Source organism: Garra rufa, chromosome 1 (assembly GCF_049309525.1).
Source record: "Garra rufa chromosome 1, GarRuf1.0, whole genome shotgun sequence".
NCBI classification, from domain to species: domain Eukaryota; kingdom Metazoa; phylum Chordata; class Actinopteri; order Cypriniformes; family Cyprinidae; genus Garra; species Garra rufa.
Window position 1 is genome coordinate 52529901 of NC_133361.1, and position 13496 is coordinate 52543396.

A 13496-nucleotide genomic window follows, 5' to 3' on the forward strand; every position below is an offset into this window, starting at 1 on the left:
AATCTGAATTTAAACAAGTAAGAGACAATTTATTAATATTCCCCTTCTTTTCCAGCTCACAGAATATCACAACAACGTAATATGTGATCTCTGCTTCATTGTTAGCTATTTGCAACATCGACTACCGCTGAGTGGTTGTATTGCAGGGAGTGCGCGAGTGACATGGCTGCCCAAACTCGAGCTCTCGTAGCGGCGCGATGGCTTGCGGACGCTGTCAAAAGCAACCGAGTGGGGCCAAATCTGCGGATATTAGACGCATCTTGGTATCTACCTAAAGTGAATCGCAATCCCAGAGCCGAGTTCGAAAAAACTCACATTCCCGGAGCCTCGTTTTTCGACATCGACGACTGTTGTGACAAAAGCTCCAAGTTTGATCACATGCTGCCCAGCGAGGGCGAGTTCGCAGACTACGTGGGGAACCTGGGAATAGGCAACAACACTCATGTCGTCGTCTACGATACCAGCGACTTTGGTTCGTTCGCTGCTCCACGGGTGTGGTGGATGTTTAGGGTGTTTGGGCACAATTCGGTGTCGGTTCTGAACGGTGGGTTCAAGAACTGGCTGAAGGAGGGTCATCCGGTTACCGAGCAATACAGTAAACCAGAGCGTGCCAAGTTCAAGGCGTCCTTTGACAAGTCCTGGGTCAGAACTTATGAAGACGTTTTGAACAATATTAAAACCAAAGAATTTCAAGTAGTCGACGCCAGAGTCAATGGAAGATTTCGTGGGGTTGAACCAGAGCCAAGGGAAGGTGAGTAACGTTATTGATGGTTACCTGTTACGCAATTTCTCTGTAAAACAGGGTATTGATTACTTAGTTTTGATAGCCCTGCTAAAAAACAAAACAATAGAAACTAATTCTAATTCTAATGGTTTCCACTACAGATACCATTAACTTTTAACCATTAAAACCATAAAAAAAAATGTTTTCTGTAGTGTCTTGGGACATAGGATTCCAATAGAAGGGGACCAGTTACCAATAGAGACCCACAGGGTCCATTGCGGTTTTAGTTAAAACCAATACAAGTCCCATTATAACCAGTAGAACCATACACATTTTGTTATGGTGTCTATTGTTTTTTTTTTTTTTCAGCAGGGAGTTTAGGGTTTAGGTTTTATGTCTGGGAATATATCCATGCATGTTATATATGTACATGTACATGTCATAGTGGCATAGTTCATCCAAAAAATTTTAAAGGAGTAGTTCACTTTCAGAACTAAAATGTACAGATAATGTACTCGCCCCCTTGTCATCCAAGATGTTCATGTCTTTCGTTCCTCAGTCGTAAAGAAATTATGTTTTTTTGAGGAAAACATTTCAGGATTTCTCTCCATATAATGGACTTCTATGGTGCCCCCGAGTTTGAACTTCCAAAATGCAGTTTAAATTAGGGCTGCACGATTAATCGCACGATGTTGTGAGGCGCGTTTAGTCAATGAAGCCGGTACTTTGATTAGTATTATCTCCAACACGTGCGTTCAGCTGGAGCGGCAATTAAACGTAAAAATTAAGCCTCACAACATCATGCGATTAATCGTGCAGCCCTAGTTTAAATGCAGCTTCAAAGGGCTCTAAATGATCCCAGTTGAGGAAGAAGTGTCTTATCTAGAGAAACGATCGGTTATTTTCTAAAAACATTTGCAATTTAGATACTTTTTAATCTCTACACAGAGTACACACAGAGCTAGACAAGAGGAGCATTTGAGGTTAAAAAGTATATAAATTGTAATTTTTTTTTTGAAAATAACCAATCGTTTTGCTGGATAAGACCCTTCTTTCCTCGGCTGTGACTGTTTAGAGCCATTTAAAGCTGGATTTTGGAAGTTCAAACTCCGGGGCACCATAGAAGTCCATTATATGGAGAGAAATCCTTAAATGTTTTCCTCAAAAAACATAATTTCCTTACGACTGAAGAAAGAAAGACATGAATATCTTGGATGACAAGGGGGTGAGTACATTATCTGTACATTTTTGTTCTGAAAGTGAACTACTCCTTTACTACTCCTTATATTTTCAATGAAGAAAGACAGACATGTATAGTGATGAAAGCCAAAATATTTAATGTCATGGATGAATATTTGCTGAGTAATCCATTATTTTGTTGAGGGGGTCAAAATGGCAATTTTCACCTGAGATTCAGAGCCAAATTACAAGTTGGTAAAAATGACTTCAGAACGATAGCAGGAACATAATGTTATTTTTACACAGAAATTAGTAGGTCTGTTAGTAAATCTGTTTAGCAATCTTTGTTGCATTATGACCATTCAAAAATGGGGAAACAGCACTTTTTAAGTTTTTACTTCAAAGTTTGGATGTCTGTAACTAAAGTATTAAAGTATGAAGCATTAAACCGAAGGATTAAAGATATCTTAATGCCCTTTTAAATATTTGGTCTTAACAAACTTTCATTTTTGCATCTTAATTTTTAAGGCCCTGTATGGTTCAGTTACAGAGATATTGCAATGTCAGTATGGCTCCAGGAGTAAATCATTAAATTTACACACATTCAGTGGACAAAAACCAAATGTGGGTCACTTTACAAAAAATAATGCTTTTTTTTTTTTAAAGAGGAATGTCTGGAGAACAATTAATGTTGAGACTAGAATTGTATCTTGTTTCCTTCTGTCAAGACAACTGCATTGAACATGCACATCTGAGTGCCATAAATATGCTTTTTCCAAAGTTTGCATGCCTGTAACTCAACAAGTATTAAAGATATCTTAATATTGTTATACATTCTAGTTCTTAATAAACTTTTCTTTTGAAATCTTCATTTTCCAGGCTCTACATCATTCAGTCCCAGAGATATAGGGATCTCAATTAGGGATGCACCGATACCAATCGGTCGATAAAGCTTGCGCGTTTTGTCAGTAAAGCCGGTTCTGTAATCAGCGGTAAATGCCATCAGGTGCGTGATTTCACGTTGAGCCGTATATACTACACACAGCCGTTGTTTACCGACGAGCTGCGCATAGCAATGTTCATTATCAGTTTGAATGTGCGCAGCTCGTCTAAACAACGGCTGTGTGTAGTATATATGGCTCAACGTGAAATCACGCACCTGATGGCATTTACCGCTGATTACAGAACCGGCTTTACTGACAAAACGCGCAAGTTATCGACCGATAAGGATCGGTGCATCCCTAATCTCAATGCAGCTCCATTTTCAGATAGTTGAATATTACCCATTTTGAGTGGTTGAAAACTAAATGTTGGTCACTTTGTATATATGCTTTTATTCATAAGTTATTTGTGAAGTACTCATATAGAATATACCACTAGGTACAACAACCAAAGATTTTATGTACCACTGTAAGACATAAATGGTATTTATCAAAATCTTTCTCTTTCTATTAGACACCGAACCTGGTCATATTCCTGGATCAATCAACATGCCTTTTCCCAACTTCATGGACTCGACATCGGGTCTAGAACTTCCTGTGGAGGAACTCAAGAAGCTCTTCCAGCAGGCTGGAGTCGACATGCAGAAGCCTTTCTGGATCACCTGTGGCTCAGGTGTGACAGCCTGTCACATCGCCCTCGCTGCTCACCTGTGTGGACACCCAGGGGTCTATCTGTACGATGGCTCATGGTCCGAGTGGTTCGCCAAAGCTCCACCTGAACACGTGATCTCTGAGGGAAAAGGAAAACAGCCATGATTAATGGTTTCTTAGAATAAAGGACTGATGAATAACAGAATCACCGGAGTTTTAATTGAGGGCTCATTTGTTTTAGAAATTATTGCATAAAAAGGCTATTACGTACTGTACTATTCTACAACTATTCCATCTGCATTAAAACCTCTTTTCTGGGTAATAACAGTAATATAAATCTAAGAAGAAAGTTAGCAATTCATAGCTCAAACCAGATGTTGAGAATACAGAAGTAAACAATAATTCAGAATAAGTCTGTAGAATGTAATTATATGATGTTAAAATGATATCTTAATATCAATATAACTGAAGTATTTTGCATTTAAACAATTGCACACCACAACCTTTATAAGAGAAAAAGTGAAAATCAATAGTGCTACATTTAATGTTTAGGCATCAGAAATTGAATCTTTACTACTTTAAGTTTATAAAATAAGCTAAATATAATCGGTGACTGAACTCAGTTGTTTCTGTTTTCTGTACATTTCAGAGTTTATCTAATAAATATAATATACTGTGAACACAAAAAGCTCATGTCTTGTGTGTCAGTGTTTAAAACAAGAAAAATGATTTTAAAAATACTTTCAGCACTACACACGAGGAGTATTTTCATATTGCCCTAACTGATAAATTATGTCAACGTACACATACATACAGTCAAGCCCGAAAGTATTCATACCCCTGGCAAATTCTGACTTAAAGTTACTTTTATTCAACCAGCAAGATTTTTTTTTTGACCGGAAATGACACAGGCTTCTCCCAAAAGATATTAAGACGGTGTACAAGAGGCATCATTGTGGAAAAAAATATTTCTCAGCTTTTATTAACATTTGAATATGCATTGTGGCTGCTCACAAGTCAGGAAAAGGCTATACGACCATATCTAAATATGGTTCCAGTGTCTACAGTGCAAAGCATTATTAAAAAATACAAGATGTTCCGCACTGTGAAAAATCTCAGAGGACGTGATCGGAAGCCAAAAGTGACACCTGTGCTGGCCAGGAGGATAGTGAGAGAGGTAAAAAAGAATCTAAGGATCACCACCAAGACCATCCTGATGAATCTGGGCTCTGCTGGTGGCAACATCTCAAGGCAGACAGTCCACAGACACTGCACACCGCTTGGTTCCACGGATCCAGACCAAGGAGGACACCACACCAATATGCCGTTATACTCCATAGAACTCTATGTAAAACTAAGCTTTTTTTTTTGCAAAGGCCTATCTAAAGGGTTAATGGGGCCAACTGATAATCAACCGTAAAATTGACTAATTTTACCTCTTCCCAACAGGGAAAACCACAAACAATCAAGAATTCATCATTATATGGTGTCATGGCTTTGCAATCAAAAAATGTGGTTATAATGGAAGTCAATGGGGCAAAAACAGCCACTAACAACAAATGAGGGAGAAAAAATTTAAATCTGATGCTGCGCCAAAACTAACAATGCATGAAAGCCAATCATGTCCAAGACTGTTGGGTAAAAAAGGTAAAAAAAAATCCAATCCACAATTACCTTTTATATTGAAAATAAGTCATTTTGTGTGTTTTTTTTTTTTTTCCAAAATCAGTGACATCATTTATTAACTTGGCAATTAAAGAGTCAAAATCCTGAATTTTTTCAAAAGATTTGGTAGTTTTGATCAGGACTGAGGTTGATTAAAAGATTTATGCAAAAAAAATTTCAAAAAAATATTTATCTGATAAATTTTTACAGCAGTTTAATTTAGTGGATGTTTTCATCCACGAACATAACGAAAGGGTAGTAAATTTGTCCAGAGCATAAGGTTGAGTTTTTGAAAAATTTCAAAGCATTTTCTTAAAATATGTGTCAAAATAAGATTTCTCACAAAAAAAAAATCATTTAATTTGCTTTAACATAGAAAAAGTTGTGGCCAAATTAAGACTCAACAGCACCCCTCAGTGGACGAAAACGTCCACAACAACACATAAGGGTTAAGTCAGAATAAATAATTTTGGGCTTGACTGTAGGCCTATATCCACTTTTTTCTTCAATGCGGAAGTAAGTCTATGGGTGAGAAATCCGGTTCATTATCCGCTATAGGGAAATAAAGAGAAGAATAACAATGTGCAGTAAATGGTAAAACTGTTTGCACTACAAACAAGTGTGCTCATAATTAATATTATGTTAAAATGATATGGTTAGACACACCAATTTGCTACAATAAACAGCAAAACGAGCTGTTTTGTACAGCTACAAATAGCTGGACGCAAATGAGACCGGAAGCCAGACCCATAAAATTTACAAATGTCCACGCCCACTTGCGGAAAGATCGCGTGGATTGTGAAGTTTCTGGCCACACTTAAAATGGCCGCTTCAGATGGACGTCTATAGTTGACTCTAATATCGCCTGATGGTCCTGAGAATAATAACAAACAAACGCAGCTCTCCATTCCACTGCCTTCATGGATAAACGTTGTTTGCCTTTTCCCCCGACGTTTTAGACAAAATCTAGGTGTAATTTTAAATCTATTGTACAATCAGCTGCGCGAATTCACTTGGATTCCGAATACAAGGTTTCAAAATCAAACAGTTGGACATCAAACGCTAGGTTGGGTGGCGAGCTATTTTCCTCACACGTTTGGATCTTTTTAACGTTCCCCGTTTTTATCTTAAAGTTCGTTTTTCACTAAAACAGTTTTGAACTGACTGGAAAGGCATTTTTAAAGATTTATTTAAGGTAAGCCAGCGAATATAAACGACAGCGAGTGACATACGATGACATTATGTACGTGTTGCGTTTAGCGCTGAAAACATTGAAAGTCGCTCACCTAAAGTGTTATGTGGTTTATCTAAAAACATTAAACTCCTAAAAGCCCTGTTTAAAGGTTTATTCACGTCTTTACGGATGCACCAGCGACACGGTTAACGATGTACATATGTTTTTATCTCCGCAGGGTGGCGCTGTTGAGTCATGTCTGGAATTGCTTTGAGTAGACTGTCACAGGAGCGCAAAGCCTGGAGGAAAGATCATCCTTTTGTAAGGGATACACACACAATCAAATGTTTGAGTGGAGACTTCAGTCTGTAATTCCACTGATGTGTTTTTGGTTGTTTCTCTGTAGGGTTTTGTGGCTGTACCAACCAAAAACCCAGATGGCACCATGAATCTGATGAACTGGGAATGTGCCATACCAGGGAAAAAGGGGGTTAGTATTGTATGGCCCTCTCTAAATATTTGCATACTTTTACCTTATATGTATTTCTCACTTACTTTAGTTTTATTATCTCTGAATTGAAATTTTCTTTGTAAGCATACTTAGCAGTAAATCACAGTCTGATTCAGATTTCTTTTTTCAATAAATTCTTCAACTAATATAACTGTGGACAAATGGAAATCCATGGTCTCTTAGATTACTTCATAGATGCATATCCTATCATATTTAAACTGTGTACCGAATAATATTAAATGGCTGGAGTTTAATCTCCAGTCGGCCATATTGGCAGAACTGAACGTAAACAATGCCACTGAAACAAACAAAACTTGCATATTTGGCTGATTATTCCTGCTGAAAATGATAAATTATTGTCATGTTTTGGGCTGTACTAATCGGTTAGACTGGTAAAAACATTTGGAGTATTATAGACTGACAAAAGTTATAACAATTCAAGGAGAAGAGTCCAAAAAACTGTCTGAGGTACAAAAGGTGTTTGTGGTTGGCCTAACTTAACCAGGATTTCCAGGGCAAAAACATTCTTGACAACATTCATGTTTGTTTTTATCATTTCCAGTCATGTAGGTGCAATATTAGACGAATATCTTAAAGATACGTACGAGCAGTATTTATTTAGTTTGTCAAAAAATTGCGCCCTTTCCTGTTTACTAAGGACTTCTCTATATGATTTAGCAGCTACCACGTTTTTCTGTGTTTTGCAGACTCTCTGGGAAGGAGGTTTGTACAAACTCAGAATGCTCTTTAAGGATGATTACCCATCTTCACCACCCAAATGTGAGTTTCTTTTCTATGACACATGTTAAACCCTATATATTGCCAATTGTTGTACACATATATTTCCTGTATTGCTTTAAACTAGTGCCTAAAGACACTGAAACAATGAGAAATACCTGTTGTAAAGTTGAAACAATAAACGTGAATTGTTCATTTTCTTCTCAGGCAAGTTTGAGCCTCCAATCTTCCATCCAAACGTCTATCCTTCAGGTACAGTGTGTCTGTCCATACTGGAGGAAGAGAAGGATTGGAGACCAGCCATCACCATCAAACAGGTATATAAAAACACAGTAAACAGAGGAATAACGTTACTTTCATTTTTGAAAGGAAAGCGCCGATCCCATTCTACATATGCACCTTTGCATCTATGTTCGTGTGAATCATTCGTGATGCAGCTTCACCCACAGCAGAAGTAAGCATAAGGGATTTTTAATGCATCTTTGCAAATGGCCTTTCTTAATAATGTGCTAGTTAGCAAGTTTCACAGCTAAATGCGGCTAAAATAAACATTACGGCTCGTCATCCCATGGCAGAGCGGGGCGAGCAGAGCTCATTAGCATTTAAAGGAGCATGCAACAGAATAGCTCACTCTAAAAAGGGCTGATTTTGACAAGGTTAAAAGAGAGTTTTTTACACTACCCTTGAGAAATTTTTACCTAAGTATGTTACTAAAAACATTTCAGGATTTCTCTCCATATAATGAACTTCTATGGTGCCCCTGAGTTTGAACTTCCAAAATGCAGCTTCAAAGGGCTCTAAACGATCCCAGCTGAGGAAGAAGGGCCTTATCTAGAAAGACGATCGGTTATTTTCTAAAAACATTTACAACTTATATACCTTTTAATCTCAAACGCTCGTCTTGCCGAGCTAGACAAGACGAGCATTTGAGGTTAAAAAGTATATAAATTGTATTTTTTTTTTTTTTTTTTTAGAAAATAACCCATTGTTTTGCTAGATAAGACCCTTTTTTCCTTGGCTGGGAGCATTTAGAGCCCTTTGAAGCAGCATTTTGGAAGTTCAAACTCGGGGGCACCATAGAAGTTCATTATATGGAGAGAAATCCTGGAATGTTTTACTCAAAAACATAATTTCCTTACGACTGAAGAAAGAAAGACATGAATATCTTGAATGACAAGGGGGCGAGTACATTATTTGTAAATTCTTGTTCTGAAAGTGAACTACTCCTTTAAGACCCTAAAGAATCAACTAGTGGAAAATGGGCATCCGATGACCTCTTTAAGATCACAGCTGCTCATAAGGTTAGGCAAATAAGCAGTAAGTTTTTGTATCTCATTGTGTTGTTGTGGCTGTAGATTTTGTTGGGCATTCAGGAGCTCCTGAATGAGCCCAACATTCAGGACCCAGCACAGGCGGAGGCCTATACGATATACTGGTAAGTGTATCCAAATATCACCTGAACGCTTTTATACATGATTTTACTATTTCAGCTGATATCATGCCCACAACATTGATCTTATCTCTCTCTCGCTCATTCTCTCACAGTCAAAACAGGATGGACTACGAAAAGCGTGTGAGGGCACAAGCTAAGAGATTCGCTCCTACATAGAGCGGCACATGCACGATCTAAACAGTTTCTGCACAGATGCCATTCTGATGCTCCAGAATCCTTCACCACTCAATGAAACCCCCAAAACTGCAGTTGAGAGTTGAAATAAAGATTTGTTCAAGTTGGCTTCAGCACAGAACTGAATGATGATTATGAATGATGAGAGCAACCAAGACAAGTTAATGTTGGCTGCTGATCATTGACCAGTGTTTTATATAGTGATGATGAAAGCTTGTTTTGTTTAGGTCTTTCTTCTTCTTCTTTTTTTTTCTGGTGAGGAAACTGGTTGGAGATCAGTCGCTAAGAAACAACTTTTACACAGAGCAGAGTTGGTAAAGGTTTCTGTGTATATAAAGTATAAATATTGAAAGTTATTTACTTTTATTTACTTTTTTACCGTTTCATTACATTACTTAAAATACGTGTGGCCATAATATATGTAATGAGTGTATGTATAATTTGAAATAAAAAGATAAAGTGGTTGCTACAAGCATTGGTGTTAATGTAGTTTCCAATAATAATAACATCTTGTGTTTTATTTTTAAGGTATTTTTGGTTATGTAAACAAACTGTTATTATGCTGCTTTGCCATGTTGATGCCGTCACAATTTGTGACCACTGATACTCTGTAGAAGTCGATTATTTATTTATATCACAGTTAGAGTTTCGTGCACGCCGAACAAACTGCTGGTCGGTAGGTACAAACTTCCTCTTACTTTATGAGTAACTATTCAAAGTCTTGATTCTGCTTGATTCCCTTTGGTTTCAGGAAATTTGTCCACTCATTATTTGATATTAACCAATTAAAACTTGTATGGCTTAATCTAATGTAAATGATGTTTTTTTTACTGAAGAATATGGTACAAAACCAATGAAATACAAAATAATTTTATGGGGGGTGCCACTATTTCGATGGTGTGAAATGGTTGCACTTGGTGAGCTACTGGCACTTCCTGTTGCTAGTTTTACTGCAACACAAATCAGAAAATATAATACTGATACGATACCACATTGTGCAGCTTTTGGTTGTAATTTTCAGTCGAAAGGTAACAAGAGAAGCCATGTAAGTCTTCACTGCTTTCTTAGTGATAAGAAGTGGAGAAAAGAATGGAAAGATGTTTGTGGAAGAATAGCACTTCTTAAAGACTCGCATTTAGTTTTCTTCACTTCAGTCCTGATGCCTTTGAGGCTTTTAGTCGACCACAGCTACTGAAAAAGCTTACAAACGGCAGAGACGAGAAACACTGGATGCCATCCTGGCTGGATGTAAACATGCCAACGCTTGTTATTATGCCGCAGACACTGAGTTTCTCAGTGCGGCTTTAACGCGATATCTTGGTCGTTCAGACTCCTTGTGGGGAAAATCGATGGTATGGCATTTGGTTTAATCCTACATATACATCCATTGCCACCTGTACGCTCTTTCAGTACCTGTGGTCATCATATTAGTATTTTATTTTCCGCGTTGTGTATTCAGAGTTGTAACGGTAAAAATAGCAACAGGTAAGGAGCTCACCAAATGCATTTCACATCATAATGGCGCCCCCCATAGTCTAAAACATGTATAAAACTAAATAACGTAAATCATTCCTGTGTTTTCTACTACATATTTCAGTAAGAGACATAATTTAGCCACACAAGTCTTAATACTCTAATAAAAGCAGCTTGAGGCTAACTAAACTTAACGTGGCTAATTGAACCTGGTATATTTTCATGTAGCATCAACAGTTCAAACATTCACTGATGCTTCAGAAGGAAACACAATGCATTAAGAGCAGGAGGTGAAAACTTTTTGAATTTGAAGATAAGGGTTAATGTAACTTATTTTGTCTTTTGGTAAGTGTTCAAAAGTTTTCACCCTCTTACTTGTAATGCATCACTTTTACTTTCTGAAGCATCAGTGAAAGTTTGAACCTTCTGTAATAGTTGCATATGAGTCCCTCAGTTGTCCTCAGTGTGAAAAGATGCATCTCAAAATCATACAGTCATTGTTGGAAAAGATTAAAATACACAAAAATGCTGAATAACCAAAGAATTAGTGGGATCTGAAGGACTTTTCTGAAGAACAGCAGGCAGTTAAACAGTTTAGGACAAAAAAGGGTCTCATTAACAAACACATGAAAAAGACACAGCTGTGGATCATTTTAGGTAACAACACAGTATTAAGAATCAATATGTAAACTTTTGAAAAAGGTCATTTTTTATAAATTCAACTATTATTTTATACTATATGTAAACGTCTTTTATGTGATATATCTTTTTCAGGTCAGTACTAAATAAAAATTAACATGCATCTTGTATGATCACTCTTCTTTTGGTCAAATAACTAACATTTTGCAGATTCTGCAAGGTGTATGTAAACTTTTGACTTCAACTGTATATCTGCAAACTTTTTTATTCCAACCTACATGGAAATTTGAATATGCATCATTTTTTGTCTCTATCATTTACATCAACTTTGTTTACCATGCTGATAAACTGTACTTACTGATAGGAAAATTAGAGAATGAACACCATCAGCAAATCAGAGAAGAGGACAGAGAGCGGCAGTCAGGTCAGTTCTGAACCTGTTCTGAGTAACAAATGTGTAATCCAATATTCAAAACTAATCGCATGTGTATCACATGTGTATTTATGTGCATGTCAGGTCTGCAGAGTGCGCTACCAGCAGGTTCCTCCACTTTGTGCTCCTCACTACTCCGATACCGGCTCAGGCTGCACAGATGAGCACAGATCCTACAATATGATGGGCCACTGTCTGCGTGCAAACATCTTCCCAGGTGTGTCTTGAACAGATACAGACAAAAGCATCTTTCTAGTATATTACATATTTTTGTCTGTTATAAATCTTGTATTTCAGGGCCCCCAACTGTGTGGTCATCCCTGGTTAAGGACTCATACATTCATCATCCTCTACCAGCATTTATCCATGATGCAGAGCACTGGCACGGCCACAAAACAGATCACTTAGGTAAGCTTGAAGATTAAAATCCTGTAAATAATTAGAATTAATTAAATCAGTTTGAAAGTCTACCAAAAACATATCTGGTTATAGATTATGTTGTCAACATGCATAAGTAGTAAATTAAACAAAAAAATTTGTAAAAATGTATATAAAATTTTAAATAATAAACATCATGGAAAAAGAGAAAATAATAAAATCTGATTTATTTTCTGATTCTGTTGTTGGCTGCAACGTTACTTGGCAATTTTTCAAAGATACTCTTATTTTTGGCATTTTACATGGTGTGTTATCGTAGTTTTATCACCCGGGTGGGAGTTTTTCCTCCTATTCACTAGGAATGAATAAAAAAACATTCAGTTGCTGAAAGACACCCCCACCCCCCCAAATCTCCCCAGCCTCTGAATATTAGGCTACGTATCATAACATAATGGGCTACATGTAAATATAGTTTGACGGTTTTTACTTGGAAAAGCAGCTATGTTTTTCTAGCATTCAAATAACTACAGATAAAACTGAAACAACAGAAGACTGATTGGAGCTAAATTACAAATAAGGTAGGAAATGTGCATACTTTGAAATCGACACCTGCCACGGTGACTGTATATATATATTCAGTCAAGCCCGAAATTATTCATACCCCTGGCAAATTCTGACTTAAAGTTACTTTTATTCAACCAGCAAGTTTTTTTTTTTGACCGGAAATGACACAGGCTTCTCTCTAAAGATAATAAGATGATGTACAAGAGGCATCATTGTGGAAAAAAAATCTCATCTTTTATTTACATTTGAACAAAAAGTGGCATGTTCAAAATTATTCATACCCTTTGCAAACTGTCACAGTCTATGGGAAAATCCAAAGTTCTATACCATTCCAAATAGTCCAAGCTGTTCTAAAGCATCCTAATTAACCTGATTCATTGGGAACAGCCGTTTCAATCAACTCAACAGGTGAAAAACAGAAGCTCTCTGCTGCTGGTTTGTGGACAGTCATGGCTAAGACAAAGTAGCTCACTGAGGACCTGCGGCTGTGCATTGTGGCTGCTCACAAGTCAGGAAAGGGCTGTAAGACCATATCTAAATGATTTGAAGTTCCAGTGGCTACAGTGCAAAGTATTATTAAAAAATACAAGATGTTCCGCACTGTGAAAAATCTCAGAGGACGTGGTCGGAAGCCAAAAGTGACACCTGTGCTGGCCAGGAGAATAGTGAGAGAGAACCAAGGAGGACACCACTTCTCCAGATAAGGCACACAAAAGCCCGCTTGGCCTTTGCAAATGCTTATCTGGACAAAGAGGAAGACTTCTGGTTTTCTGTTTTATGGTCAGATGAAACAAAAATT

General features: G+C 37.3%; 2 protein-coding genes across 2 annotated transcripts; both read left to right on the top strand.

The window, feature by feature from the left end:
• Positions 1 to 124: 124 nt before the first annotated feature.
• mpst (mercaptopyruvate sulfurtransferase) lies at positions 125 to 4183 on the top strand. The gene is made up of 2 exons (XM_073833543.1): positions 125 to 751; positions 3359 to 4183. The coding sequence occupies exons 1-2, from the start codon at positions 163 to 165 to the stop codon at positions 3658 to 3660; spliced, it is 891 nt and encodes a 296-aa protein (XP_073689644.1). The 5' UTR covers positions 125 to 162; the 3' UTR covers positions 3661 to 4183.
• Positions 4184 to 6016: 1833 nt separating this feature from the next.
• Positions 6017 to 11495, top strand: LOC141324440 (SUMO-conjugating enzyme UBC9-like). The gene is made up of 7 exons (XM_073833544.1): positions 6017 to 6355; positions 6573 to 6655; positions 6741 to 6824; positions 7553 to 7625; positions 7791 to 7900; positions 8939 to 9018; positions 9129 to 11495. The coding sequence occupies exons 2-7, from the start codon at positions 6590 to 6592 to the stop codon at positions 9190 to 9192; spliced, it is 477 nt and encodes a 158-aa protein (XP_073689645.1). The 5' UTR covers positions 6017 to 6355; positions 6573 to 6589; the 3' UTR covers positions 9193 to 11495.
• The last annotated feature ends 2001 nt before the right edge of the window (positions 11496 to 13496 follow it).